The sequence below is a fragment of the Podarcis raffonei genome, chromosome 1, assembly GCF_027172205.1.
Source record: "Podarcis raffonei isolate rPodRaf1 chromosome 1, rPodRaf1.pri, whole genome shotgun sequence".
Taxonomy (NCBI): Eukaryota; Metazoa; Chordata; class Lepidosauria; order Squamata; family Lacertidae; genus Podarcis; species Podarcis raffonei.
Genome location: NC_070602.1, coordinates 67,151,059 through 67,178,190, shown reverse-complemented (window position 1 = coordinate 67,178,190; position 27,132 = coordinate 67,151,059). Strand labels below are relative to the sequence as shown.

Sequence of the window (27,132 nt, the reverse complement as noted above, 5' to 3'; positions counted from 1 at the left end):
CCAGCTGGTGTGGAATGCTGCACTGGATTGCTGAGTGGAGCACCTCGGTGCATACAGATTTCATCTGTATTGAGGCAACTTGCACGGGGCGCCAACCAGCTACTTGGCCATGCCCTACTCTGAACTACTTAACTCACCCATCCTTCATGATTGCCCCTTTTGAAATGAGGAGAGAGTACCATGCCAAAGCAGTATGCACAACAGGTTCCTCTGAGCTGCGCAAGTACTCCATGATTTCACTTACACGGAAGACCTGAGAACTGTTGCCTGGCCCAAAGGCCAACAGAGCAACAAGGAACATAAACCAGGGATGTGAATTCCCAGTTCACAATTCCATTTCTTTTCTTTGGCTCTTGAATCAGGAAGGCTCTTTTGAGGACCACCAGGAGATTCGGGTAGGATCTGTTGTTGTGGTCTCTTCCCCAATTTTGGGCAGCTGAGTCTCTTCACTGCCATCCAGAGTTCATCAGAAAGAGGGGAAGGGGGATAAAAACATGATAAAACATCTTGGGTGTGGTGGACGTTATTTCAACACGCACCTGCTGCTTTTCAGGGCATCTTGGAGCACAGCAAATATATGTTCAAATGTATGTTTGCATTGGCAGAGTAAAGAAGTGCAAGGGTGAATGAAGAGGTGGGGAGCAAGGGTGAGGGGAGAACAGGAGAGGAGGCGATGAAGAAATGGATAACTCTTGACAGCTATGGTGTGGGGTTCAGAGCTGCTGCAGAGTAGATGTTGATGAGGCAGTGAAGAGAGGGAGGGGAGTGAAGGAAATGTTTTGCCACTGCCCACCACGGCCTTCTTAATATCTGCCTTACACCGATTCCCTGCTGCTGTAATTATGATGGGCTTTGTAAAATGTAATAGCCCAAGAAATCTGTAAGTCATTTGGATAAATGAGGTTGCCTGTTTGTCAAAACATTTAGCTTTCTAGATGAAATTTGCCGAGATGGGAATGGCAAACGTAGTTTGTTTTGCAGATGGTCTATGAGTCTCCTGTGGCATCATATTAAATTATATAGGCAGTCAGTCAGTTGTTCTACGATGCATTGAGCTTCGAGTTGCAATGTGCATTGAGTATTCTGTAGAGATGCAGACTCAAAAGCATAATACAGCTACACAGGGCAGCAGCAGAAGGGAGTGCTTTAAAAGTAGGGGACTTTTTAGTTGTCCTCGTGTTTGAGAAAATGAGGGCTTGGATAGTGTACAATGGGATGTGGAGCTTTTTGCCCCAAAGGTAAGGGATGCTACAGCCCTTGCTATTTTCTTTTTCATGTTGATTGCTATGGCTCTGAATGATTATCTGTGCTAAGCATTAGGGTGTTTTCAGAATTGATGTTTGTGGTGTTAGCTTTGCTTTGCTATATTTTAATTTTTTTGGCAGGGTAATGTTTTTATGTTGCATTAGCTAGGCATCACATTGTGCTTTAGCACAGAGGTCAGTAGTTTTCTAAATATATAATCTTCTAATAGATGTTGTGCTAAAAAACTGGTTCTTTTGCACTGAAGTGTGCGTTGTTAATTTTAGTAAACGCAGATTAGCAATATCTGAACTGCATAATAATACAAAACAAAAAATTAAAATCTGTGTATTCAAAACCTACTTAGACATGCTTAGCCAAAATTGTTTTGTGCTTTATTGTAACAAAACTTTTTGGGAACCAAGTATCTTTTAATTTCAGGTCCCCTTAATTCTGCTGGTTGCTAATAACCTCTCACAGTTGTATTGCTATGTGCTTTATATTTGACTGTGTTCTGAACAAGTTTGATCAGATTTCCCAACATGAGTATCAGAGAGACTACTTGATTGTATTCAAAAGCGTTTATTGTGAACAGCTGCATGAGTTATTCACACTTTAACACCAGAAACATGAGGGAATTATATTGGATAAGCTGGCATTTGTAAATTCATATTTATGGCATTCAGAACTGATTATCTTAACACTCAGCTGCCTGGTTGGAAAGGGTTTATTTGAAGTTTTCTGCAATCATGCTACTGTGGTACAAAGATATGGGTAGAAATTGAATTAGAATTATTTATTCATCACATTACTGAAAAGTAATGTGCATGTGGATGAAGCACTTTTAAAGAATTACGGCTTTAATTTGGCATCCAATTATATGGGTTTAAAACTCATTGAAACTAGTTGGACTGTACATATGTGTACAGGATTGCAATCTAGTTTATGTTCTATGTAGCTGAAAGCAATCCAGTGTCTCCTACTCTCTTTCACTAGCTGGTGGCAAGGCACCAATTCTTTTGTGTGTGTGTGTGTGTGTGTGTGTGTGCTCTTTTGAAACAAATAGAATTTTGAAGCTTTTTTTATCCAACACTCCAGGTTGCCTTGACAGTCTTGAGCTACACCAGTGTTGTGGACACTGTTGTCAAACTAATACCCAAGAATATCAGTACTGCAAAAGGGTAGCTAGGGCTTTAAAATAAATTTATTGTTGATGGGAAAGGGAATATGTGAATGCATGCTGCATATAGCATGGAGAGCTCTTCCTGTTTGGTTGAGTTGCTCAAATCATGAATGTTCTGAGAACATTTTGACATACCCCAAACCCAGGCAGCCTCATTTACAGCCTCGTGTTTGCTAATGAGACAGACCATGCACATTCATTGTTGTGTTAGCTACCAGTTGCTTTGTGTCTGCTCCTGGCAAGTACCTCAGGAAGTTAGGGACAAATCTAATACAGCATCTTTTTACATGACTATTTGTTTGCTCATGCCTGCTTATCTGAAACCAGTGAAGCTGGTATGGCAGAAGTGTAGTCAGCTGCTGTGTTGTGTTGTCTCTGATTCTCTTGCTCCAGCAGTATATGGCCCTGGATCAGCAACCAGAAGTGTGGGTGTGTGGAAGGAGGGGCCGTTGCTTTTCTGCCAAGTCTCAAACCCAGAATATTTCAATACCAAAACCAACAACTCATTTTTTCCTTAATGTATAGAGTTAAGCCTGGGTTAAAGAAAGAGGAAAGTCCACATAGTTAGCTGAAGTATGATTTCACCTGCTGCCCTTTGCAAACCTATCTAGAAGAGCATCCAATTCATTTCACCAAGCTTTTATTTGGTATCTGTGAGGTGTGTTCTAAATGAAGTGTGGGTAGGACTGCGGTTTTACAGCCCAATCCAACTTTTTCAAGAAATAAGCTCTAGACTTCAATGGATTAGTCCATAAGATGTCACAGAACCTAGTCAGCAGAAGACTTACCGTATGTTTCCACCTCTTCCCCTTCTAGTTTGCACTGCGTACACTAGGTGGCCTCAGACAACCTCAAGCCTCAGCTACAGCTCATCCCACACCTTCAATATGTGGATAGTAATACTGACCTACTTTGTAGGTCATTGGGATAATGCATCATCCCCTTCCAACTCTGCTTTAAATCAGTACAGTATAGAAGTGCTAAGTGGTGTTATCTGAAATGTCAATACTGGTAGAATGGTAATTCAAGTCGCATTCATTGCTCAACTTCACATTACAAGCAAAAGTTATGTAGAAAATATCCGTTGCAATAACCAAATTGTGGGTGCTTTGGCATTAGGAACAAAGTTATCTGGAGCGAAGGAGCATCAGTGGTGGCAGAATTAAAACAATATACTTTTATAGTTCTAACAGTGTAGATCTGACAGGATTCCCTCAGGGATCACTGCCAAGAAGGCATTGCTCCTAGTGGATACTGAGCTATTCTCCCTGACTTGTGGCACCTATGAGACAGGAGTAGCCAATGTGGTACCCTTCATATGTTGTTGGGCTACAGTTCCCTTTCCTTTTGGCCCCACATTGACTGGGGTTGATGGCGATTGTACTCCAGCATCTGGATTACAGGTTGACTACCATTGCTTTAATAGGCCCTCATGGAACATCATTCTTTGGAATATGTAATGGAATCATAAGGTTAAATGGTGTTCCCTCAAACTGATGGGTCTTGTTATTTCTTCCATGCGGTTATTGAAGAAAGCCGAAGGAATCTATGGAATCCCTAGGATCCTTTTAAAAATAGATTCTCTTTTGCTTTCTTCTTTTTTTGCCAACCACAACCGTGGGCTAGGATGATCTTTTCCTAAAAGCTTAAACTGAAAGAATGCAGTTTAAGAAACGAAACCGCACTGCTCTGCTTGTGAAGAAAGTGTGTTAGAAGTAGGTATGGCTAAATATAGAGCAGAAACTGTTAGTTTTGAAAGCTCTTGGCATCACAAATCCTTTTCTCACATTTGGCATGCCCCTTGTAGTTCCCCACATTATCTGCAGGCGCCGAGTACCCTGCTGACTGAAGCTACCTCCTTATAGGTTCTCTCTCTCATTGAAGGTTTGATTTGGTGGGAACAGCAGCACATTGGCATAGGTCATCACCACAGTGGGGGGGGGTGTTGTAGGTTGGTGATGTTTCAGAGGCGCCCTTGTTCTCTCTTCCAGTCTCTCAGATCAGCACACCTTGTTGTGACCCCTTGTAAGATTCTCCTCTACCATCGCTAAGTTTCAAAGGGTATAGTGTTTATCCAGCTGGAATGCAAAGTTGCTATTGCATCATTCCTGTGTAAAGACAAGAATATTCTTTTTTAAAAAATAAAAATAAATTCATCCTTCCTACTGAATGTGAATTGGAATAGATGGTAGACATTGTGTAGTCAACATGGTTCTGAAAAATACAATGAAGGCTGAAAAGCTCAGTTACTGTGTGTTGAGTAAGTATCATTTGTTTTGGGTGTTCTTTTCCTCTTTGATCAACAGCTTTGTAATATTTGCTGGTTCCATTTAACGGAAAGCTGGAAAAAGATAATGGATTAGACAAAAAAATACTGCTGCACTGCACCACATTGGGCAGATGAGAAAAGTCCAAGGCACTAGGCCTTTAATTTCTATTATACACAAACCAATTAGATTGTGTTGTTTGACTTCCTTCCATTTTTGTTATGTTTTATTTAAAAGAGAAATGAAACAGCCACAGAAAATAGGCCCTTTCTGGAAAATGTGTACTAATGCATCACCACCAGTATGTTGTTTGCACAGTCACCTTTACAAGTGATTGGCTGGGAGTCAGCAGTTAATGGATTAGGGACAGTGTTGTGCTACAGATGGTTTCCTGAAAATGATTTTCAATTGTAAACATGCATGTGTCTATTTTGGGGGGCTTCCCTCATTAATTATGTCTTTTGAGAACGAATTGCTTAAGAATGTGCAGTTTATGTTCTGGAAACACTTTTCAAACTGATCACCTCATAAAAAGCCATCTGCATAGTTGCAAATTTATGTTTATGTGTTTTGTGATAATTAATTTTCAATCACAGATTTAACCGTTCTATCATATCATCGCTGCCCTCAAAACAGTGGGTTGAATCCAGACCTGCCCTCCTTCTTTGCATGCAAAGGGCTTTGGAGAGGCTTTCACTGGAGGCAGGGATGCTGGTTTGCCTTCTGCTTGCCCTCCCCCCCCCCCCCCGTGTGGCTTTTCACAGGAGACTGCAGAGGTATGGGGAAATTGGCAAAAATCACCACCGTGGTTTCCTCCAGTGGGAATGTCCTATGAGTGAAATCTTGCTCACAGGAAGCTGGATCCAACCCAGAGGCTTTTACCTCATTTGCATGCAACACTGTGTACAAAATGTACAAAACTGTGCATCTAGCTGAAGTAATTCATCTGTAGTAAATTAAATGAAACTCAGTATGCACACATGTGGATCTACACTACAGCTAAAGGTGCAAAATCTTTTTCTTGCGGACTTTGATCTACCTTTCATTTTTTTACATTTCTCAAACTTTAGCACAATGGTTCATTACAGAGTTTTTATTTGATCCTCCTGAAAAGAAACAGAATATATTTTGCTTGCATTTTGTTCCCGAACGTGTCTCTGCTGCGTTAAATCTATGCTAGGGCTTGGTGTATGCGTTTTTCTTTTCGTGTTTTTATATATTTAAGGAACTGGATTTGGCCAGCAGACTGGATCCTTCCTTTCCTCACTCCAACTATGATGGGTGGGTGGGGCCGCCCACCTGTCAAATTTTAAAGGGACCAGCTGTCTGCTGATTGGTGCTGAGCGTTTGCTTTCTAAGGGGGTGACTCTTAGAGCCAATTGCTTGCAAATGAACTTCCAAGTGGTGGCTGTCAGTACTCATCAGCTTATTGATGCCTAGGCATTTTTTTAAAAGCTAACTCACTGCTGGGGAGTCCCTGATGGGGAGCATCTTAGTGCACCCAGTGTCACTGGTCTCCCTCTGTGTACTAATCAACTGATGGGCTCTGAGAGGGAGCCCCATTTACCACAGAACAATGGAGAGCACACTAAAGTGGGAATTTTGTGGGCATTATACAGTACCAGGTTTTCTGTCATTGTCAAATTCTGGGTTATCTCACTTTGTTTAACATAAATGATTATATGGGTAAAATTCAAGTAAATGGTCACCTTGTAACTAGAGTGCCTTGTGGCTTTGATAACAATAAATAGCATTTTTTAAAAAAAATAAATTTGATAATATGATGTTAATGAGACAGCCACCAGCAATAGCCTCATGTACAGCATTTCTAATGACTCGCATGAGAGTGTTGGCATCTCTAGCACTACAGCAGTGCATTGGTTTGGGCAGCGTAAATACTCAATGATACAATCTTAAAATCTTACCTTAACTTTTTCATTTATTTAAATGATTACAGTTTCAATCAGTTCAATTCAGCAGCCCAATAAAACCTGTATAATACATTTAAGCAGATGGAATTAATAAATCTTTTAGAGCTCTTCTAAAGGCCTGCAGCAATGGACTCTGACTTACCTCAAGCAGCCACATGTTCCACAAACGTGGGCAATGTTATCTTTCCCAGTTAATTCTTCTCCTAGCATCTGTCCTCGCTAAGGCAGCGTACTGTATACTAGTGACCACAGAAGAAGCTGAAATCCACAGAACTGCATTGATACGGAACTGTCATAAGGAGATAGCAAGTACATTGCAGCCAATGCATCAACAATACAAACCATGTTTACGCAATTAAGGGAAGATATCTGGCGTCTTCCCACAGCAGGGAAGATTAGTTACTGCCAGAGGGAGGTTGGTGTGAAACTTTCACAGCTGCTCCCCTCCTTTCTCCTCTGTGATGATGGGAAATGAAGTAAGAGAAGCTCTTTAAAAGTACAAAGTTGGAAAATCACTGACCTAAGGAAATATAAATAGTTATCAGAGTACATGAGGAAGTCTTAATACAATGAAGTGTGGAGCACTAGTCTGCATATGCTAAGGGAATAACGCTAATTTAAACCTTGTGGGCAGCAGTATTTGTGCTCATCAGCTTCTACTAACTTCGAGGGGGCTCTTACATATGCATTATTAAAGGACAGAATGTGGCTCATTTGGTCAAATTTCATAGTTTAGATTTATGAACTTGTATTCCTGGATCTTCTGATTAAGATGTCTGTTTGGCTAAAAATAGATGCTTTAGGGTGGGTGGGTGGGTGGGAGAGAGAGAGAGAGAGAGAGAGAGAGAGAGAGAGAGAGAGAGAGAGCACGCACACACACACACAAATATTTCCATTCTTTGGATTAGCTTCATCAAATATAACATATTAGAGAGGTTTTTGCGTGGTTCTGGTATTTTGATTGCCAAATGCATTGGTATTTTATGCTACCCATTTTGAATTAACCTTTTTTTTTTTGTACATTGCTGAGACAACCCAGTTGTGGGTTAATTAACAAACGCTAATTAAAAAATAAATGTGAAAAGTTCCAGTGAGCTAGCTGAGCTGAAATTTTAGATGCCAACATGACGCAAAACAAAAGAATTTCCACAATGTAACTTTTTGTTTTTAATAGGACCAGTGTCTGACATCAGTGTAACAAAATGCTTCATGGTTTTGCAACTTGGCAATGTGACCAGAATGCCTTTGTGATAAATTACGCAGTTAGATTTGTGGTAGACGGAAAGGATGTGTAATATTTTTTTGCACGTTGACTATAGCCTTGTTTGAATTTGTAGAATTTTGGATAAAAAATAAGAGCCAAACCAGAACCTCTTCGTTTTAGCAGGCTTGAACAAATCATGACTGGGTTTATGTGTGCCCCTGCATGTGCATGCCAGTTTTCTCAAAATCTTTGAAAGCATACAGGTCCAAGTGCTTGGCTCCCCACAAAGTTGCTTATTGTCAGTTACACATGAGAGCTGCAATTTGGATTGGCTAAATATTTTTCACTGTTGGATCCATTACTTTTCTGCTAAATACATGTGGAGATTAGGCTTTGAGTTCACGTTCTTACTGCTGCTGGAAAGCTTTAAGATGTAAATGCTAAGGAAAAACAAGACAAGTTTCACTGAACTGTTTTATTTCTTCTTCTTCTTAGTGTCTGAACTACAAGAAGAAGGAATAAATGCCATTAACCTACCACTCAGCCCAATCCCTTTTGAACTAGATCCTGAAGATACTATGCTAGGTAAGTTAAAATACATTTTTGCTTAGTCTAACTAATGGATGGAAACAAAATGTCACAAGCCTACCTTCCTTGTAATGGATATCTCCTATTTCCCCATTTCCACCCCCCTAAAGAGGAAAATGAAGTCCGAACCATGATTGATCCAAATTCAAGAAGTGACCCAAAACTACAGGAGCTGATGAAGGTAAATATGTAAGCACTTTCAAACTCTTCTAAAAATACAAAGCTAAGAAAACATATGTATTTATTTGTTGCATTTATATCCCACCCTTTTCTCCAAGGAGCTCAAGGTGTCGTACAGGGTTTTCCCCCTCCTTGTTTAATCCACAAAACAACCCTGTGAGGTAGGTTAAGTTGAGAAGCAATGGCTGGCCCTAGGTCCCCCATAAAGCTTTATGGCCAAGTGGGCATTTGAACTCTGGTATCCCAGCTCCTAGTCTCACACTCAAACCACTACACCATGTTGGTCAACCATTGTGAGAGCAAGGAAAACCACACAATACAGAATTGCACTTTTAAGTTGCAGTTCATGCTACTCCATCAGTTTTCCTCTTTACTGGCTGTGTAAGGACCAAGAACATCAACCTTGAAAAGCTTGTTCCCTGTTTCCTGGAGCGACCAGCCTGAGGATCCTTGGCTTCTTTAAGAGAAAATGGTTTGAATTCACATCTTCAGTGTTGAACAATCCCTACTCTCCTTTTCACCTACCTTTGTTCCCAATTGGCCTGGGTAATAATCTCAAATATTTCTATCTTGCCAATTTGACTCTTATCAGGGTCTCCAATGCACAATAAAAAAATAAACATAGTCTAACATGAAAAAACACAAACGTAATCTTAACAAAAATGGTACATCTCAAATTTACAGTAGAAGCTAAAAGCCCTGCCAATGACAAAAAGGGCAAGCAAATTTGCATTTTTCAGAGCTTAACGTTGCTCCAAAAGCTTGGAAGATTAAGTTTCCACAGATGCTAGAGACTGAGAGGTGTGTGTGTGTGTGTGTGTGTGTGTGTGTGTGAGAGAGAGAGAGAGAGAGAGAGAGAAGGTGTATTTCAGTCCCACTGCCTCTTCCGTGTTTGCATTACAACATTATTATTATTTTGCTATAACTCTGCCTGTTTATGCATTAACACCTGCCATATTCCAAGGCCTCAGGGTAGCCGGTGGTTATTTAATGTGAAATTAAAAGATTCCTGTCCATGAGGACAAAATCCCAGCACAGTTGAAATCAGAAGGAATTGTTCTGTCTAATTTTGTACAATTAACATTTAATCAGACCTACTATTCGGAAGCACCCTCTGTCATTTCTGAGACCACGTTGCACAAAATAGAAAGTTGGTTTGTGATGTACACACATATGAACTATTTCTGAATCTTTGTCTCTTGCACAGGTGCTAATTGACTGGATTAACGATGTTTTAGTAGGAGAACGAATTATTGTAAAAGACCTGGCTGAAGACCTGTACGATGGACAAGTACTGCAGAAACTCTTCGGTGAGAAATAATTTTATGCATATCACTGGAGACATTTTTCAGGTGCTTGTTTGTAGTTAGGAGTAACATAGGCACTGGTTTCCATTACTTTATATTTCATATTGCTTCAGGCATCAGTAACTTATGTAGTCATCAAGATGGGATGGGACAAAGTTGGGCCCTGCAGCAGCATGCACACCTGTAGAATACTCCCAGCATGTTTCCGAGCACAGTTCAAAGTGGTGGTGCTGACCTTTAAAGCCCTAAACGGCCTCAGTCCTGTATACCTGAAGGAGCGTCTCCACCCCCATCGTTCTGTCTGGACACTGAGGTCCAGTGCCAAGGGCCTTCTGGCGGTTCCCTCACTGCAAGAAGCAAAGTTACAGGGAACCAGGCAGAGGGACTTCTCAGCAGTGGTGCCCTTCCTGTGGAATGCCCTCTCTTCAGATGTCAAGGAGATAAAGAACTACATAACTTTTAGAAGACATCTGGAAGACAGCCCTGAATCGGGAAGTTTTTAATTTGATATTTTAGTATATTCTGATATATGCTGTGAGCCACCCAGAGTGGCTGGGGAAATCCAGCCAGATGGGCAGGGTATTAATAATTGGAAATAAATGGAAAATCGGATGGAATTCTTAGGAGAACAGAGATGCAACAGAAGACAAAGTGTGATAGGCTTTTGAGACTTCAAACCAGATATCTACAGAAAATCCTTTGTTATATGTGGGATGGAATGTCTTTGCGTTGCACTTGGTACATGGAGTTGAGGTGTAGACTTACAGCTTTTTCTTCCATTATCACTTCAGAGAAGCTAGAGAGTGAGAAACTCAACGTTGCTGAAGTCACACAGTCTGAAATAGCTCAGAAACAAAAGCTGCAGACAGTCCTTGAAAAGATCAATGAAACCCTTAAACTTCCTCCAAGGAGCATCAAGTGGAACGTTGACTGTGAGTTACACATTTTACAGTGGAATTCTTGGTTACTGGTGGTATTGAAAGTTATGTTTTTCTGCTGTGTTTTGTAAAACGTATTGAATTAGACAGAAGCTAGAAGGCAGATTGAGCAAGTTTATATCTAGAATTGCATAAGGTGTGCAAAAGTATAGATAAATATATATGTCCTCATTAGTAATTTACTTACCTCTACTGACAGTTGTACACATTATGTTTGATTCCACACACACTCCAGAGTTCCTATTGCATGCACAGTATGGGCCCTGTACATACATGGCAGGGAATGAGTTCTTTTTTTTTTTAATTATTCCTGCTACAATCTCCTTATGGAACTTGCATTTTTTTTATTCATTTTTTTATTTCCAAGGATTTATAACCCGCTTTTCCATATAAGGAGACTCAAAGCAGTTGGCAGCGTAGTTTCTAGAGTTATTTAATATTCAGGCATTGTACAATTTAATCATTTTATTTATTATTTTGGCATTGTGATATATCCAAGACTGACACCCGCTCTCCTTCTCTGGACAGCAGTGAGAATTGACCTGCCTATTATTAATTATTATTATTATTATTATTATTATTATTATTAAAGTTTGTATACTGCCTTGTACCTGTTATAGTCAAAACATACAATTACAATGTAAAAAACAAAGTACATAATAACAATGAAAACAAAGACAACCCAATAATCTGCCCTTCCACAACACATTTAATAAAAAGGCATTAGATGTCAGTCAGCCAAAGGCCTGGCTAAAGAGGAACCAGTAGCTCCCATAGCCTCAGCACTCCCCTGTTCCATGTGCCACCTCCTCCTTCTCTCTGTACAGCACAGGAGGAGAGGGCTAGGGCGTGGCTCTTCCTTCTCCTTGCCTGTCTGCACTGGTGGCAGCAGAGAGCAGCAGTTGCTTGCCCCCTGTCCCCTCCAGGCAGCAGCTGCTGCTCTCTGGTACTTCTTGATGACCCCCGCCCCGCAAGAAGGCAAGTGAATGAGTGATGCCACTTGCAAGGAGCAACTGTTTCTCCTGTTTCTTGGCAAGTGATTAGCAGCAAGGAAGTGCAGCGTCAGTTGCCTCTGGGCAGTGGAGCAGAAATAGGAACAGCCCTGCATATGGCAGCATCTGGGGGCAAGGGAAGCACTGTGACTGGAATCTTGCCAGCAGCTTCCTAAATCCCTGCATTTATTCCATTGGTTTCCCAGTTGGTCCAAAGAACTTTGAACCGTGTACATTGGGACATCCCTTATCTTGCCTTTCAGCAGCCCATGGAGCTACGTAAGGTGGAAATACCACATTCCCATAAAGCTTCTTAGCTGGGAATGGAACCACATTTTCCCGGATCAAGCCCAATATTTAAGGCAATACGCCACACTTGATCTTAAAGAACATTGAGGTGGTATTCAGCTAAAATATATTTGAAGGAAACAGGACTGAAATGTGCTGGATTACAGCCTGTGTATGCAGACTTTTTTCTGGCTAGAACCAATACATATATATACACATAATTATTTTGACATTGGGTGAGTTGTTTGTTTTAAACTTGTATCCTTTTTATCTTTGCCCTGCAAGGGGCCTGCAAAGTTTGTCACTTGGAATACACTGAGTTTTAGTTCTGCAGAGAAACCTCTGCACAAAAACTGATAAATCCAGGAGAAGATCTCACTGGTTATTTTTCTGCTTTATTTAGAAACCTGTGGCCAACCTAAAAGTGTGTGGTTAATAAGATACCTAGAATCTTATGTTTATAGGACATTGCCTGAGAATTTGGTGATAATGCAGACCCAGGAAAACAATAATATAATACAGTTGTAAATCATTACCTTTGAAGCTTGGGGTTTGTTCACAGATTAAAAGTTTCCTGCAGTAAGCCTTTTGATACCTTTCCGTCTTGTTAGTGCTAACTATGCATACAAATCCTGCTGTGAATAAACTATAATAACAAGAACACTTAACAAGTTCATGAAGAATGTTTGAGTCATCCAGTTTAGTAAGTTATTGCTCAAGGGTACAAGCTAAATGGGCTCATTCATCTTCCTGCAGACATTGTGACACTTAAAAATGAATTAAGTGCATGTTATGAATACAAAAATATTCTTCTGATAGTTCATAAATCGACACAGGAATAGGGAAGATAAAGGCACGGCGCTGGGAGTGCATAGATAGCACTTAATATAGCGGCATAATAAAATCTGTGTTTTGAATCAAGCTTAGATTTCCATCTTCAAGCCAGTGGGATCCAGGCACGCAACAAAATCTTACCTGAGGAGTATTTTTGATTTAGTTGTTTTCATAGAACCAGTTGATTTATGGCAGGAAAGAGAAGGAGTTAGAAGAAAATACTCTTTCAGCAATCTCTGGCGGGCAGCAACACCAAAGGATAAAATATCCCACATAGTTAAGGAAGGGGGCACTGCATGTTAAAATAAATATTTGTTTTAGTTTGCCTTACAGAATTTGACTTCTTAATCTATTTCAGCTGTCCATGCTAAAAGTCTTGTTGCAATACTGCACCTTTTGGTTGCGTTATCACAGTACTTTCGAGCCCCAATCAGACTGCCAGATCATGTGTCTATTCAAGTTGTTGTTGTCCAGGTAGGGATGATTTTATTTTTAAAAGATCTTTGTTTTTACACAGTTATTTCAAGAAATGCAGTAACTTTTAACATGTATGTGTTGGTATGTATCAGTTCTGGCCAACACAAATAGTCAGAAGGACAAGCATTTCCTTAGGCACAGCTAAGCATTGCATTGTCCTTCTTTGAAGGCACAACAGACCACTTGTAACATCAATATGCGAAGCATGTCAAATATGATTTTAGCTCAGAATGTAAGTGTACAGGTATCATACAGTGATCTCTGAAGTGAGTGGCTGAGATACAGCATAAGATGAGTGGGCTTCTCCTTCTTCTTCTGCCCTTCCAGCCCACTGTGTGCCCCACAAATCTGCTCAAGATATTCCAATCTAATCTAATTTAATCACTTTCCCCATAAGGTTGGTAAATGGCTGTCAGTAATCTTACCTGCGATTTCCAGATAATTTTTCTGTCACAGGAGGCATTCCTTCCTGTTTGTTTGCACACAGGACAGGTGCCTTTTAGGCAACATACGAAGTCTCTTAGATTGTACACAAATAGAAATGATGTAATTTTGGAGGGGAGTTATTTTATATTTATGTTGTCTATTTAATGGCATTCATATTTTGTAGTTATTTTACACAGAGCATGTTCATGTGTGTATGTGTGCATATATGTAAGTATGTATGAATATATATATATATATATCTGTGTGTACACACACAAAAATCAATAAATATTGGTGTTGAAAATATTAAATGATCAATCATTTCCCCTCACTCCCCAGAAACGAGAAGGAATCCTCCAGTCCCGTCAGATCCAAGAGGAAATAACTGGTAACACTGAGTAAGTCAGCATTCCTGTTGTTTGATCTGCTTTGGAAATTCAATAATTTGCTAACATTTAACCTTCATTCCTGGGGATTCTAAGAGAGGACTGCTTCGGACATGGCTTATAACTTAACTGTTAAGAAAGGTTCCACAACAGATAATGTAAACAATGTGGAAAGGGTGGCAACTGAAAATGTAAAAATGCTGTCGATATAGCAGTTTGCATACCCAAGTAGTTATTTCTTAACAGAAATGTTCCTGTTTATATGTATTTTAGGGTTGTTGTTTTTCCACATCCCAAGTTTTATTATTTCCACTTCAGAAAAGAAGCATACAAATAGATTGCTTTCCTCCCAAGCATTTCAATTGTAGAGAGAAAAAAGTTTGAATCATCAGTTTTCCTTCCTTAAATGGCCTTCACCCAAGGAAGTTTGTGATATTGCTGAAATGCTCAGTTTAATTCGAGTCGGTGGACATAATACAGTGTTATTGAAAAGCCTGTGGGGCTATTCCTCAGTTGCTATGAATACAAAGTCATACATATGACCAGATGCATATTTACTCCATATATACAGTTTTCTCTCTGCACTGAAAGAAATATATTAAATTACTGTAAGTGTGTGTACACATATAATTGCATTATTTCGCTTTCTACAGGGCATTGTCAGGACGGCATGGTAAGTCTCATTTGATTCCTAGCATTTTCAAAAGGTTTCTAAAGTGTACTTCACTTAATTCTGCTGCAGCTGCTTGTTTTGTTCAAAACCAGCTGTACATAGTTCATAGTTGTCATTGTTCATAGTTGTCTTGGTTGGTGTGTAAATCTTAGTGCTGTAAACCAAGAAGTCTGTATTCCAAAGTGGGGCAGGAGGGGGCGGGTTGGAGATTGAGAATAGTATATATTTCAACACTAGTTTGTGCTCCCCCCCCCCAACACATGCTCCACTGTCCCAAACACAGGTGGTCTACGTTGCCTTCTGAATGCCAATTTCCTTCTCATGTTGGAAAAAGCTCTGGAGAATTATTTCCTCAATATTGACAATAATCAGGCACTGGACACACATGTGGATCTCCTGGGTGTGATCCGCAGTATCTTCCTCACGATCCAGAACAAGCCCCATAATTTTGGGAGATCTACTCTTAGTATATGCATAGGCAGTTTTAATTGCCAAAGGACACCAAACTGATGAAATTGGGAATCCTGTTTTTTTGTGACGTGTTGATGTTTGCCTTGAAAGCAGATAATTTTACCTAGTAGTGTAGTTTCTTTGAGTACACTAACACGACACATTCTTGCATGTCAATATTTTTATAGCACATTATTTGAGTGTCTGAAATACTTTTCTTAAAGGGTTGTTTAAGATTCTGATAATGGTGTTGTGATCTTCCAGTACAGACTTTCCTTCCTGATAATCTGCTCCATGTGTACTATACTTAGAAATAAACCCATGTTACAATAGGTTAGCTTGGATGTGAATTTGGTAAACCAAGGTAAAGGATGATTTTAGTATAGCTATCTCAGACACAGTAAGTCTCAATAGCACTTGAGGCCTTCCAGCCCTGGAATTATCATCCTACAATGCTGCATTATCTAATAGCTTGTTGTTATTATGTGTGTTTCAGAAAGGGATGCATTTGACACACTGTTTGACCACGCTCCAGACAAACTCAATGTTGTGAAAAAGGTTGGAAATTTTCTTTCCTACTTAGATACTGAGCAAGCTAGCTTAATCTGAGTAGTTTTCATCTCATATCTCTGTCTTGATGCATAAGAGGAACTCCCCAGTTGTTCACCATAAGACCCAAGGAAGCATTCTTGCCATTTTGGAGGGTTTGGAGCAGTCTCAGATATGTTTTCCTCTGTAGTTCATGCACTGCCCACGTACAGCACCTTCCTCAGGAAGTACCATTAGAACACGTTCAGAGAGGAGGGGTTCAGAAGTTCAGATATACAAGCTCCTTGGGTCATAAGCCTGCTTGTCTATTTTAGTATGCGATACAGCCCAAGTACATCTGATAGAGCTCTACGAATATTAGCAATTGCAAAATGGCACAAATATAAAACCTTTATTAAGTCCTGGAATGGTGTACCCATTTTCCTGCTTTAATGAAAATCTTTGTCCTTGGCAGTGTGAATATCTGGAAGTTTTTCTCAACGTTATATATACTTTCTCAACATTTTATAGACTTGGCACTATAAAAGTCAGATAGAGGAATTTCTATTTTATAGAATTTTGCAATATGATCTCCAGCTGATATAGATCAGCAGGGCTTCCTTGAAAAGAACAGTGGCATGCCATTTTATATCAACTTACCTCTTGGCTCCAGTGCTATTTTCTCTACTCTTCCATCATACTGCTGCAGCAATAACTCATATAGCTTTTAAAGTGATGAACAGTATGTATTTATTATTTGTTCAGTGTTTGTGATGAGGCTTGACAAAGTTGGATTTTTGACCAATGGATAAAACCATAAAATATTTAAAACTTAAAGCCTGTCTCTTATAAACTGACAAATTAAGGAATTAAATAAACCTTTTATAAAATTTTGAACTTTGGGTTAGCATTTCTACATGTTAACTTAAGCATACTTTTAAACAATTAAATTTTGCTGATCTAAAAGCAGCTACGTATGCTCTTAATTTTCAGACTCTCATAACGTTTGTGAATAAACACCTGAATAAGCTGAATTTGGAAGTTACAGAACTGGAAACCCAGGTAGGATTATATAGTTGTGTTAGAAGCAAGAAGTCGTTTCCTGTGTTGTTCGTATATCCCCAGTTTATTTTGTTTAGGCTGTGTCAAGCTATTGCCAAGTTGTTTTGAGTTTTAGTTAGTTTTTTAAAAAACAGACTAACATATGCTTGGCTAACATATGCAAGTTAACACAGAGAAAAGTATTTGCCAGTTGTTACTATGGGTGCTGATAGGCACAAACTGGGTAGCCCGGAATGCAAGTTAATATGCTTGCTGTGAGAAAACAAGAATCCAACTGACTAGGTTGAGTAGGTCAGCTGGAACCATTTCTGTGTATAGGTCCAGTACGCTAGAAAGGAGAAAATACATCGTTTTATCTTGCCCCTCCCCCTTGTTCCATTTGTGTGCAAGTTCACACACTGAGTACATTCACACATAATGCTAAACCTAGGTTTAGTTGAACTGGGAAACAAAACACAAAGTGGCTGGCTTAGTGTTATATCCAAACCAACACTCACAATTCATTTCTCCAAACCCTGTACATGCCACAGAAGATTACACTTTGTGCATCTGATGAAGTGGGGTCCGGTCCATGGAAGCTTGTGCTAGCATTCACCAGTGAGGAATGCTAAATATTTTGGACTGCAAGTTGCATCATCACTAGCTAGCGTGGCCAACAACAGAAGGGCACCAGGTTGGGGAATGACATTTGTCATTCTTCACAGTTCCACAATATTATTTGTGGGAGTTTCCCCCCACCACAACAGAGAAGTATAGCTACCCCTCTGAAAAATATGTACATTGTGTTACACTCCCTGCTTCCCTGAATAGCTCTGGGGCAACACAACTTTGGTTTCAGTTTCCTTCAGAGGAAGGGTCACTGGAAGCATGTGGCATTTTGTAATATTTTGTTTATTTACAAATATTGGAGTAGAGTGGGGACACAGAGAGCCCCTGATACTGAGCCAGACCAGTGTCCCATCTAGTTCAGTAATAGCAAAACTGACAGGCAGTGGCTTTCAGAGTTTGAGACAAGGAACATTCCTAGCCCTACTTGGAGCTGCTGGGGATTGCATACAGAGCATGAGCTCCACCACTAAGCTGTGCTCCTTCCCCATGTACAGGTGGAAGCCAGCAGCATACACTCCTACAAAGCAGCAGTCTGCTCCCTCACAGCAGCCCCCATAGAGAAGCACCCCTTACCTGAATATGCTTCCTCCCCCATGGCTTACTCTCTGCTCTGTCCTTGCTCCTGTGTCAGTGTGTCTAAATAATGCTGCTTCTTCGTATACAGATATTTCATATGCCTTTGGAGTGGGGGGTGGGGAGTTGTGTTGCCTCTCCCAAGCACTCATAGTTTTCACATTCCAGACATTCCAAAGTAATCTCTCCCATTCAAGGCACTTAAGAAAGTTCTCCAGCTGTTTCCTAATCATCAGCTCCCATTGAGAAAACATCTACCAGTCGCTGGGCATCGAGGAGCAATCTGCCTTTTATTTTCTTTTTGCAAGTTCTAAAATTAGATGTTTCACACGGGAATGTAGCTTGCAAAGAGCATGGTTTTTCATGGGAGTGGAGGGTGTTGGAGGTGGAGAGCAGCTTGTTTATACACCTTCTTCCATTTTCCACAGCAACTGTGAAACTACTTATTTTTGCACAAAAGGTACTTACTAGGCAGTTGGTCTGTAAGCCTCCCAATTTTACAGACTACCATGGATGGGGCCACATCAGAGAGCTAATTGCCATAGGTAGCTGGTTCCTCCAAGGTCAGAAAGAGCTGGAATAATAGAATTGTAGAGTTGGAAGGGACTTTGAGCTTTACCTGCTTCACCCCCTGCAATGAAGGAACCACAGCTAAAGAATCCCTGACAGATGGCCATCCAGCCATTGTTTGAAAACCTCAAATGAAGGCATTCATGAATACACACCAAAAGAAAAGGTAGAACTGTTCTTTCTCCTGAATATAACTGGGGAAGTCAGTGGAAAGCCCACAGGTTGAATGCCATCCATCACAGTTTTTCCTATGTTTACTGAGCCCCTCTATGCCGTCACAAAATAATCTGCAGGAGAGCCGGTTGTTGCTGGAGTAGAAGGAAAGCATTGGCAGGAATTGAGTTGCCTTTTCCTTGAGCATGAAGTCATTTGTATGAATTTGGAAGAAGTGAATAGTAAGATATTGAGAAGGATTATGTCACTGGGGCATTAAAGGGTAGTCTTTGTTTTGGTGGTTTATATATCTCATTGTTTTCTTGACGGAAGAACTCTGGCTCCGAATATGTTGGAAATCCCCCAAAATATGCCGATGAAACTGGCATTCACCATATTGAGAGGTTGATTGCACTGCCAGAGGCTAAGAGAAGGGTCAGTAGCATATGAAAGACAGTGATTCAAATAACAGGGGGTTTAAAATGAAATACGATCTGCGGCAGAGGAATGAAATAATCAGGATTTGAGAGAAGGAAGATCTACTGTTGACAGTAGGCATTAGCAACAGTTATGTGATGCTAAGATTAACATTGCCATTCACATGTTGCCAGGTCAAATCGTAGTTAAAATCAACAACAGTTTAAGATTCAGACCTAACACTTAACTGTGGTCATTTGCAAAACAGAACTCAGGATGAGCCTGAGGTTTGCTGTGGCTTGCTTCTTTCACAATAAACTATGATTTGTCCCGATGTCCAAACCAGCTCATTCTAAGCAGACACATTTTTTTCTACAGCTATTTCCTTTTAAATCATAGGGAAGACTCTCATGTCTACTCTTAGATCAGGTTCAGGAACAATATCTATTCATCTGTTTATTTAGGATGAAAAAATGAAGGGAATAATGCTGAGCTTTCAAAAAAGAAAACAAAAGCCCCTCAGGATTTGCGCAGTATGGAATCTCATTTTTAAAGCAAGTGGAAGAAAGAACTTCCTAAGAAAGTTATCCTTGACATTCTTCTAGTCCTTTTAAACATCATACCTGCTTTGTGGGGAGGAGTTCTTAACTAACTAAATATGTGTTGTTTAAAAATCTGTGTGCTAAACCACATGAGCTTTATTATAACCCTGAAGTTGCTTCTCACTTTCAGAGAAAATACTTCTTTTGAACATATCCATTGTTTAATACATAATACATTGTAGAATATCTAGCTATGGGTTGAGCCTGACACACAGACACATACACAAAACTCTGAGGGGAGATTGTTTCCCCCAACAATACTGACAGGGCTAACAGTAGCTGCATTTATGTTCCATGGTAAGTCAAGGCTGATGCTTTTTCATCAATGAACAACATGCTGGCGCCTGCTTCCTGGTCCTCCCTTCTTTAGTTTTACCTTGATGCAAGCAGGAAGCCACAATTAAGCTTGGGCTCCCACAACATTCAAATCTGGGATCCTGCTTTGTTTCTCATTAACAATACAACAGTTGCGAGTCAACAATAAGTTATGGTTTAAGGCTGGCTAGTGATCCTGGCTTGTTAAGGAGGCTCAAACTAGGTTCCTAGCTTCAGACATTATGGGATACAGGCTTAATTATGGCTCCATGGAAGGAGCAAAGGAGGGATAATGGGGCGGTGTAATCCAGTTTCTTTATGTTAAACCACAATAAGCCAGCAACTCCTGACTTCATGAGGGTGCAGGGATGGCAAGTATATTCTCCTTAGAGAAAGGGCAAGATAAAAATGTAATAAATTCATCTTGTACCTTGCCCAAGGTGCTAAATTTGTCTCCAGGTATTTGATGGTTTACATCTTTCTCTAGGATTTTTCTATACAGGCTAGTAAATTATATGTAAGATGTGCAGATGAAACAGCCTCCTCTTGCTAAAAATGCAAAGCAGTCATGTAGATCAGATCTTTATCATGCCACAAGGTGTCTTTGTTCTGGCACCTTAATTCTTCTAAACACTTGCTCTGTGCTCAACTTCTGCCATTATTAATAGGGGTTCTTTCTGTGCAACTTCTGGTTGTTTGTTCAAAATTGGACAGTTTCTATCTTGATTACAACTGTGAGATTACTGTTTGAGAAATGTTGCTGAAAAAAATATGCCGTCTTAAAGTTTGCAGATGGAGTGTACCTGGTGCTCCTGATGGGTCTTCTTGAAGGTTACTTTGTGCCTCTTCACAGCTTTTTTTTGACTCCGGATAGTTTTGAACAAAAGGTAATTCTCCTGTTGGAATTTGTATTTACATTTAAAGAAGAACTGATGTTTCCAAGGTTATGTTTTTCCAGAAAGCATATGGCAGAAGATTTTTTGAACATTAATCCTGGAAGTTCTTTCAGTAATTATTTTTATATGCAGCTTTTTATAAATTTCTAACTTTTAAAATGATTTATCCATATAAATTACTCCCTTCAAACCATATTCTTAAGTATTATACTGAACCTTGCTATGTGCTCTGCACAGAAACCTAGAATTATGAATGATTGCTGTCTCTTAATTAAATCACCAGGTACTCAATGTGTCCTTTGCGTTTGAGCTGATGCAAGATGGAGGGCTTGAAAAACCAAAACCAAGGCCAGAAGGTATATTTCTGAATAGTGAAAACAGACTATAAACTTACAGCTTTAAATAAGGATGAATGGCTGAGTACTAAAAGCAAGAGAGACCATGGGAAAGGAATTCCACCTTTTATTTGAGGATTAAATTGATTGACTGTTTCTTCCTATTTCCCTGTGCTAGAAGGAACTGATGGGAGTTGGAGCTGAACAACATGGAGAGCTCACCACATTTGCTACTTCTGCCTAGATCTTGAGGAGACTAGTGCCAACCCTTCTAGAGTCCCTTTACCCAGTGTATTCCATAGGCCAGTGGTTCCCAGTTGGTGGTTCATGGACCCCAGGGGACTGCAGCACCATTCACATAAAAACTACCATAAAGATATCAAAATTTAAAAAAAAAGAGGTTCCATGGCTTGGTTTTTGAAAAACTGGGGGGGTTGTCTTCAGTACTTTGCTAATGGGGAACCACTGCTGTAGGTCCTGTAGGCGAGTTATTGTGTTGGGTGTTCAGGGCAAATTACAATTTTTGCATTGAACATTTGAGGCATTTGGAATAATATCTGGAGATAATTTGGGGATAAAATGACTTCTCATATGCTTCAGGTGTTCAGTACAAGCTGCAGGGCAAGATTCAGGTAAGTTCTACTTTGAGGAGACCACTGAAAGTTAAAGAAATGACTAATTTGGTTCTATAACCCTCAGGCTAAAAATAGGTGAGGCTTCAAATAGCACCAGCTGTGTCTGTGTACCTCTTTGCTTAGGCTATGGGGACCATACTACCTAGCAGTCTGATGTTTAGTGTGTCTGTTCCCTTGAAGAAGTATTAGCATCTCATGTTGACTGGAATGAAGGTACCAATATTAGTGGCAACAGAAGATCTGTCTGTCATTCGACAGATGCATACCCATTTTTTTCCCCATTTCCCTGTCCCTTCTTTCAGCCAAACAACTGTCTTGCCTGCTGCTAGGGTAAATGAAATGAAATCAAATGAAACAAATTCATAATGCCTGTGAAACTCATTCAATTTGATTCATTTTTCTTTTTTAAGTTGTAGGAAATGAATGCACACCTCTAATGCATAGTCTCCAAGTCATTTTTATTTTGGTACATTACCACCTTATTCTTTCACTTCAGTAGCTTAGGATATTGTTGTTTAGATGCATAAATTGAAAACGTTGTGGGTGTAATGATACAATATTAGAAACACAGATCATTAACTTTAGAGGCAGTTGTTCTAGGCTGTATTGCTTAGGTAGATTAATAGTGACTTTTAACACATGGCCTCAGTCAAAGTGAGGGGAGATAGCATGGGAAATCTAGAGCCAGAATGAAAATGGAGAATGGCTGTGATCCCACATCCCTTGTGGACACTTCAGTTTCCCAGGTATTTATTGCTCAAAGAGATGGCTGATTCCACCCCTTGGTGTAAATCAAACCACACAAACGTTTCAGCATTCATTTACATGCTTATGTGTGTGTATATATAGGACATTGCATGTGCAATTATTGAAAAGCTTAATATGAAACTTCCTGCTCAATGTGGATGGAAAAACACATCTGTTTTATATGTTGCTGCATTGGGCAGAATGCCCATGTTTAAAAATTGCAGTGAGCATAAGAAGACTGAAAAGAATCTTAATCTAACTGTGAATAGAAAATAGCTTTTTAATTTAATTCTTGCTTTGATAAATGAGTTTTAAAAATAATGGCTTGATGTTATAAAAGTATTTAAGGATGAAAAATAACTGAAATGAGGCAACAGGTTTCCCCCCCCCTGAAGCAACAACTGGGTTTCACTGAACAGTGAAGTGCTTTTCTTTTTCATACTCGCAAGCCTGAAAAGCTCAGAGCAGGGAATTTTCCAGTATCTGTTTGGGGCTCTTGGAACAGAGGCTTTAGACTGGCTGCCCCTGCTCTGTGGAGAAGCATTCCTGCTAAGTTATAAAAAGGCACCCATTTCCCAAAAACAATGAAGACATGTCCCCCCCCCAACAAGACTTAGGTTTTAAAACAATACAAAATGAATATCTATTTTCACTTATATCTTGTAATAATTTAAAAATTATTTTAGCTGGCTTTCTTGTATATGTTTGCAAAGCACCTTGACACATACCTAAATAGTGAATCATAAATAAACAAATAAAAATATGCCCAAGATGATCCTGCTATGGAATTTTAATATTAAAATCACCAAGGTATTTGTGGGGCTTTATTGCTCCATGATAGCCCCTAAACCAACTGAATTGAGTAATAAAAATGTTATCGTATAATTAGACTTGCCAGCTTACCAAATGGTCCCCAGTCTGGATCCTATAAAGACCTATGTAGCATAATGGGTTTCGGATGCCGGTAATTTCATTTATTTGTCATTTAGCTATCTCCGTCACTCTGATTGTGCAAATGATTTGCAAAAGGCCAGCAGTTTTCATAAATATGCAAACATATAACCAAAAACTACACTGTGGACATTTACAGTTTGTACAACTAAAGAGCAATGGGAAAATTTTACTTTGCTGTTCGGAATACATAAATCATGTATATTTTAGAGCCTTAGAAAATTCCAAGAAAAAATTAGGATGTTATTTCATGTTCTGCTGAAACTTATTAAAATGAATGGTATGTTCAATCTGGAGGAGTACTTAACAAAAGTAGGCTTTGCGTATTTCCCTTGAGATAAAATTACCATTCTCGAGAATCAGATGGATATTACTAAGGACAAAGACCTGAACAGTGTTTCTCAATCACAATACTGAAAAAGAGCCCATAATGTTCAGTTACAGCTGAAGGTCTGACTCAGGCCTGCACTGCACAACTTGGGACCCACCAAGCCAAGCACAGTTCACCAACCCTTTCTTGTTACCTGCCAGGTGCTTGACAAGCCCATCTTTTTGGAGTCCCAGGTAGGCTCTAAAAACGACGCTCTGTCAGCTGCTTGTGAGCTATAACTAGATAGAGGGTTGGCTACATTCAGCTTGGTTGGTCAAAAGTTTGGTACAGGCCTGTTCTTAAATGAATGCACTTGTGGCTGGTTTTGAGCATACTGTTGCTAAAATCCTATTAAGGTTGACCAAAGCAGCCCAGCTCATATATGCCTATAGAGGCAGATGCATGATGATGCGTCTTCCAAATACGGGCTGTTTTATTTGTTCACCGAGGTCATTAAAAGCTCAGCATTTCTTCCCTCTTTTTTTGTAGACATCGTAAACTGCGACTTAAAGTCAACTCTGAGGGTGCTGTACAATCTGTTCACCAAATACAGAAACTTGGAATGAAGAAGTCCCTTGGGATCCCACAGGTGGCTAAGTAAGGAACCAACCAACCCAACAGCCACTCCTGTTTTGCAATCGTTCTTTTACTTTTGTACTACACTTCCTCCTCATATTCCATATTCTTGCTATGTTTGTTTTGCACACAAAAAATGTTTTAAATTAGGTCTTGTCTGCAATCCATAATATTATGAAGTGAACCTCTGCGGGAAGATGCATATTCCTTTGTTTTAACTAGCTCTTGATTTCTTGGAGAGCAAGCAAGAAAGCTTGATCCCACATCCAGGTTAAGAGAAACAAACTGATTTTGAGAGAAATGCCAGCCTCTTCCTATGAGCTATGCTGCCGCAATAACCAGGAAGATCACATGACACAGGTCTGTGCACTACTACATGGTGAATGTGCTATCTTCTTCTGCAGGATCCTCTCTAAGCCAAAGAATAGGTATGCCTGCTGTCTCTGGTGCTTTGGCAGCTGCTGCTTTCTATACATTACTCAGCTATGCTACACAAAGGACATAATCAGCCCAGAAAGAGGATAGTCCTTCTCAATGTGCTTAGCTCTTCATCAAGACAAGCTGGACTAGCAGCAGAACTCTGTGTTGCTCCCATATATCAAGGTAGCCAGGGACTCTCCCCTGTCCTACCACACACACATCCCCGGGAGTCATTTTAGATTGTGGTGCAAACTGCTGCTTTTAAGAAGTAGGTGCTCAGTGGTTCCATAGAATCAATCAGATCGAAATGCTTCAGTTTAATTAAGTTGTGGATTGAGCTGCAGGACATTTTCTCTGTCTGTGTTTATTGAATATTTATTTCAAAGAAAGGATCCATTGTATTCCTAATGAGCTGTATGAGCACTATTACAAAGATCAGGGAGCATGTAAGAGAGAGAGAGACCATAGGTGGCGTGATGCAAACTGAGCTATGAAACTGAGCTTCATAATTTGACTGACGGGGCTTATAATATTATAAGGGTCCAGGTATGTGTTCCCTGTGCATACATTCCTCATCATTTTTCATTCCTTACAAGCTCGCAGATCATGCAGCTTTCCCTTAACTACAGTGCATTTAAAATAACCTGCAACATGTAGTATTTTTTACAATATGATACTCTTGCCTAGTTGCAAACGCTGTGGTACGAAGTATGTAGATAGTTTCAGTATGGAAACTCTTTTGCAACAAAGCACATAGAAAGTGCATTGGGCTTCTGGGCTAGAATCCAGGTGGTATCAGCCCTGCCAGGATATTGACATAAGCTTTGTTTACATAATTGAAACGAAACATAAAATGATGTAATTGGTACAAGTAAGCAGCAGCTTTGGTGACAGAAGCAAAGGTAAAGGTTGTTCAAAGAAAGAATTATTTTTGCATACCTTGGCCTTTGGAGATCTAAAACGAATGAGAAATGTTGAACATTTTATGAAAATCAGGTTCTCTTGCATTATGATTATTACTAAACCTAAAATTAATTTTTTTGGATTTTTGAATTTTAACAGGATAAGACAACTATATACTGTATACAGAAGAAGTTGTGATTTTTTTGGTATGTATTCTTTGCCAAATCCTGTTAAAATACAAACATTTTAATTTTAAGATCAGCACCAATAATTTGTGCTGCAATTTGTCCCATGCTTACTTTGTACTCAACATTGAGGGGAAAGTAGCTTACTTTTATTTATTTTTTTATTCGTCTCTACCAAAATGATAAAACCTAAACGTAAAATAACATCCGGTACCTATCTTACACTGTGTGGTTCTGATTTTAAATATTTCTTATGCTTAGTGAAGAGGTGGTGTCACTCCTTTAGTTAGTTCACATTTGATTTTTTTTTTTTTTTTGTAATGCAAGTAAAGGGGTTAATATTGTATCAGGATATGCCTGTTGCCTTCCCAATGCTGATCAGGTGCCTCTAGATATTCAGTAGCCCAGGGGCCAGTCATCTTCATGTTAGTAAAGGTGCCAAGAGGTGACTTCTCATCAGTTTTGTTGGTTGACCATCACTTCTGCCTTGTGTGGTGAGAATGGGGGGTGGGGAGGGGCATAATGTATCCAGGTAAAACTCATTTGCGATATGCATATGTATATGATAGGTTACATACCATTTTTCGCCACATGAGGGTGCATACAAACAGTATAATCACTGCACAAAAAATAGACACGTCTGAATTATCTGATAGTGGCTTTTAGGGTAACCAGATACAAAGGCTCCTATGCACCTAAGAGTTCTGTCAAAGAGGGTCATAGCAGGTGCAACTTTTCTCCCTTCTGGTTGAGATGCTTCATCTCTTGAAGTTAAGTTCACATATAGAATCTTATCTAGGAACCCTGCCTTCCTTTGCATCTTAATTATTTTTACATTTTTTTAAAAAAAACCCATCATGAATATTAATCCTCTAATTATATTGGCAGGCATTATACACTGGATCAGAATTTACTGTGC

At 39.6% G+C, this 27,132-nt stretch overlaps 1 protein-coding gene across 1 annotated transcript in view; it reads left to right on the top strand.

Annotated features, from left to right (window-relative positions):
- The window catches only part of PARVA (parvin alpha), a 61,634-nt gene extending 35,069 nt beyond the window's left edge, over positions 1–26,565 (top strand). The window contains exons 2-13 of the mRNA XM_053390961.1: positions 8,323–8,412; positions 8,526–8,596; positions 9,803–9,905; positions 10,694–10,834; positions 13,313–13,428; positions 14,197–14,255; positions 14,897–14,916; positions 15,863–15,924; positions 16,888–16,956; positions 20,981–21,082; positions 21,375–21,447; positions 24,619–26,565. Of these exons, the coding sequence (XP_053246936.1) occupies positions 8,323–8,412; positions 8,526–8,596; positions 9,803–9,905; positions 10,694–10,834; positions 13,313–13,428; positions 14,197–14,255; positions 14,897–14,916; positions 15,863–15,924; positions 16,888–16,956; positions 20,981–21,082; positions 21,375–21,447; positions 24,619–24,695 (983 nt within the window). The 3' untranslated portion in view covers positions 24,696–26,565. The remainder of the gene's footprint in view (positions 1–8,322; positions 8,413–8,525; positions 8,597–9,802; positions 9,906–10,693; positions 10,835–13,312; positions 13,429–14,196; positions 14,256–14,896; positions 14,917–15,862; positions 15,925–16,887; positions 16,957–20,980; positions 21,083–21,374; positions 21,448–24,618) is intronic.
- Positions 26,566–27,132: the final 567 nt, after the last annotated feature.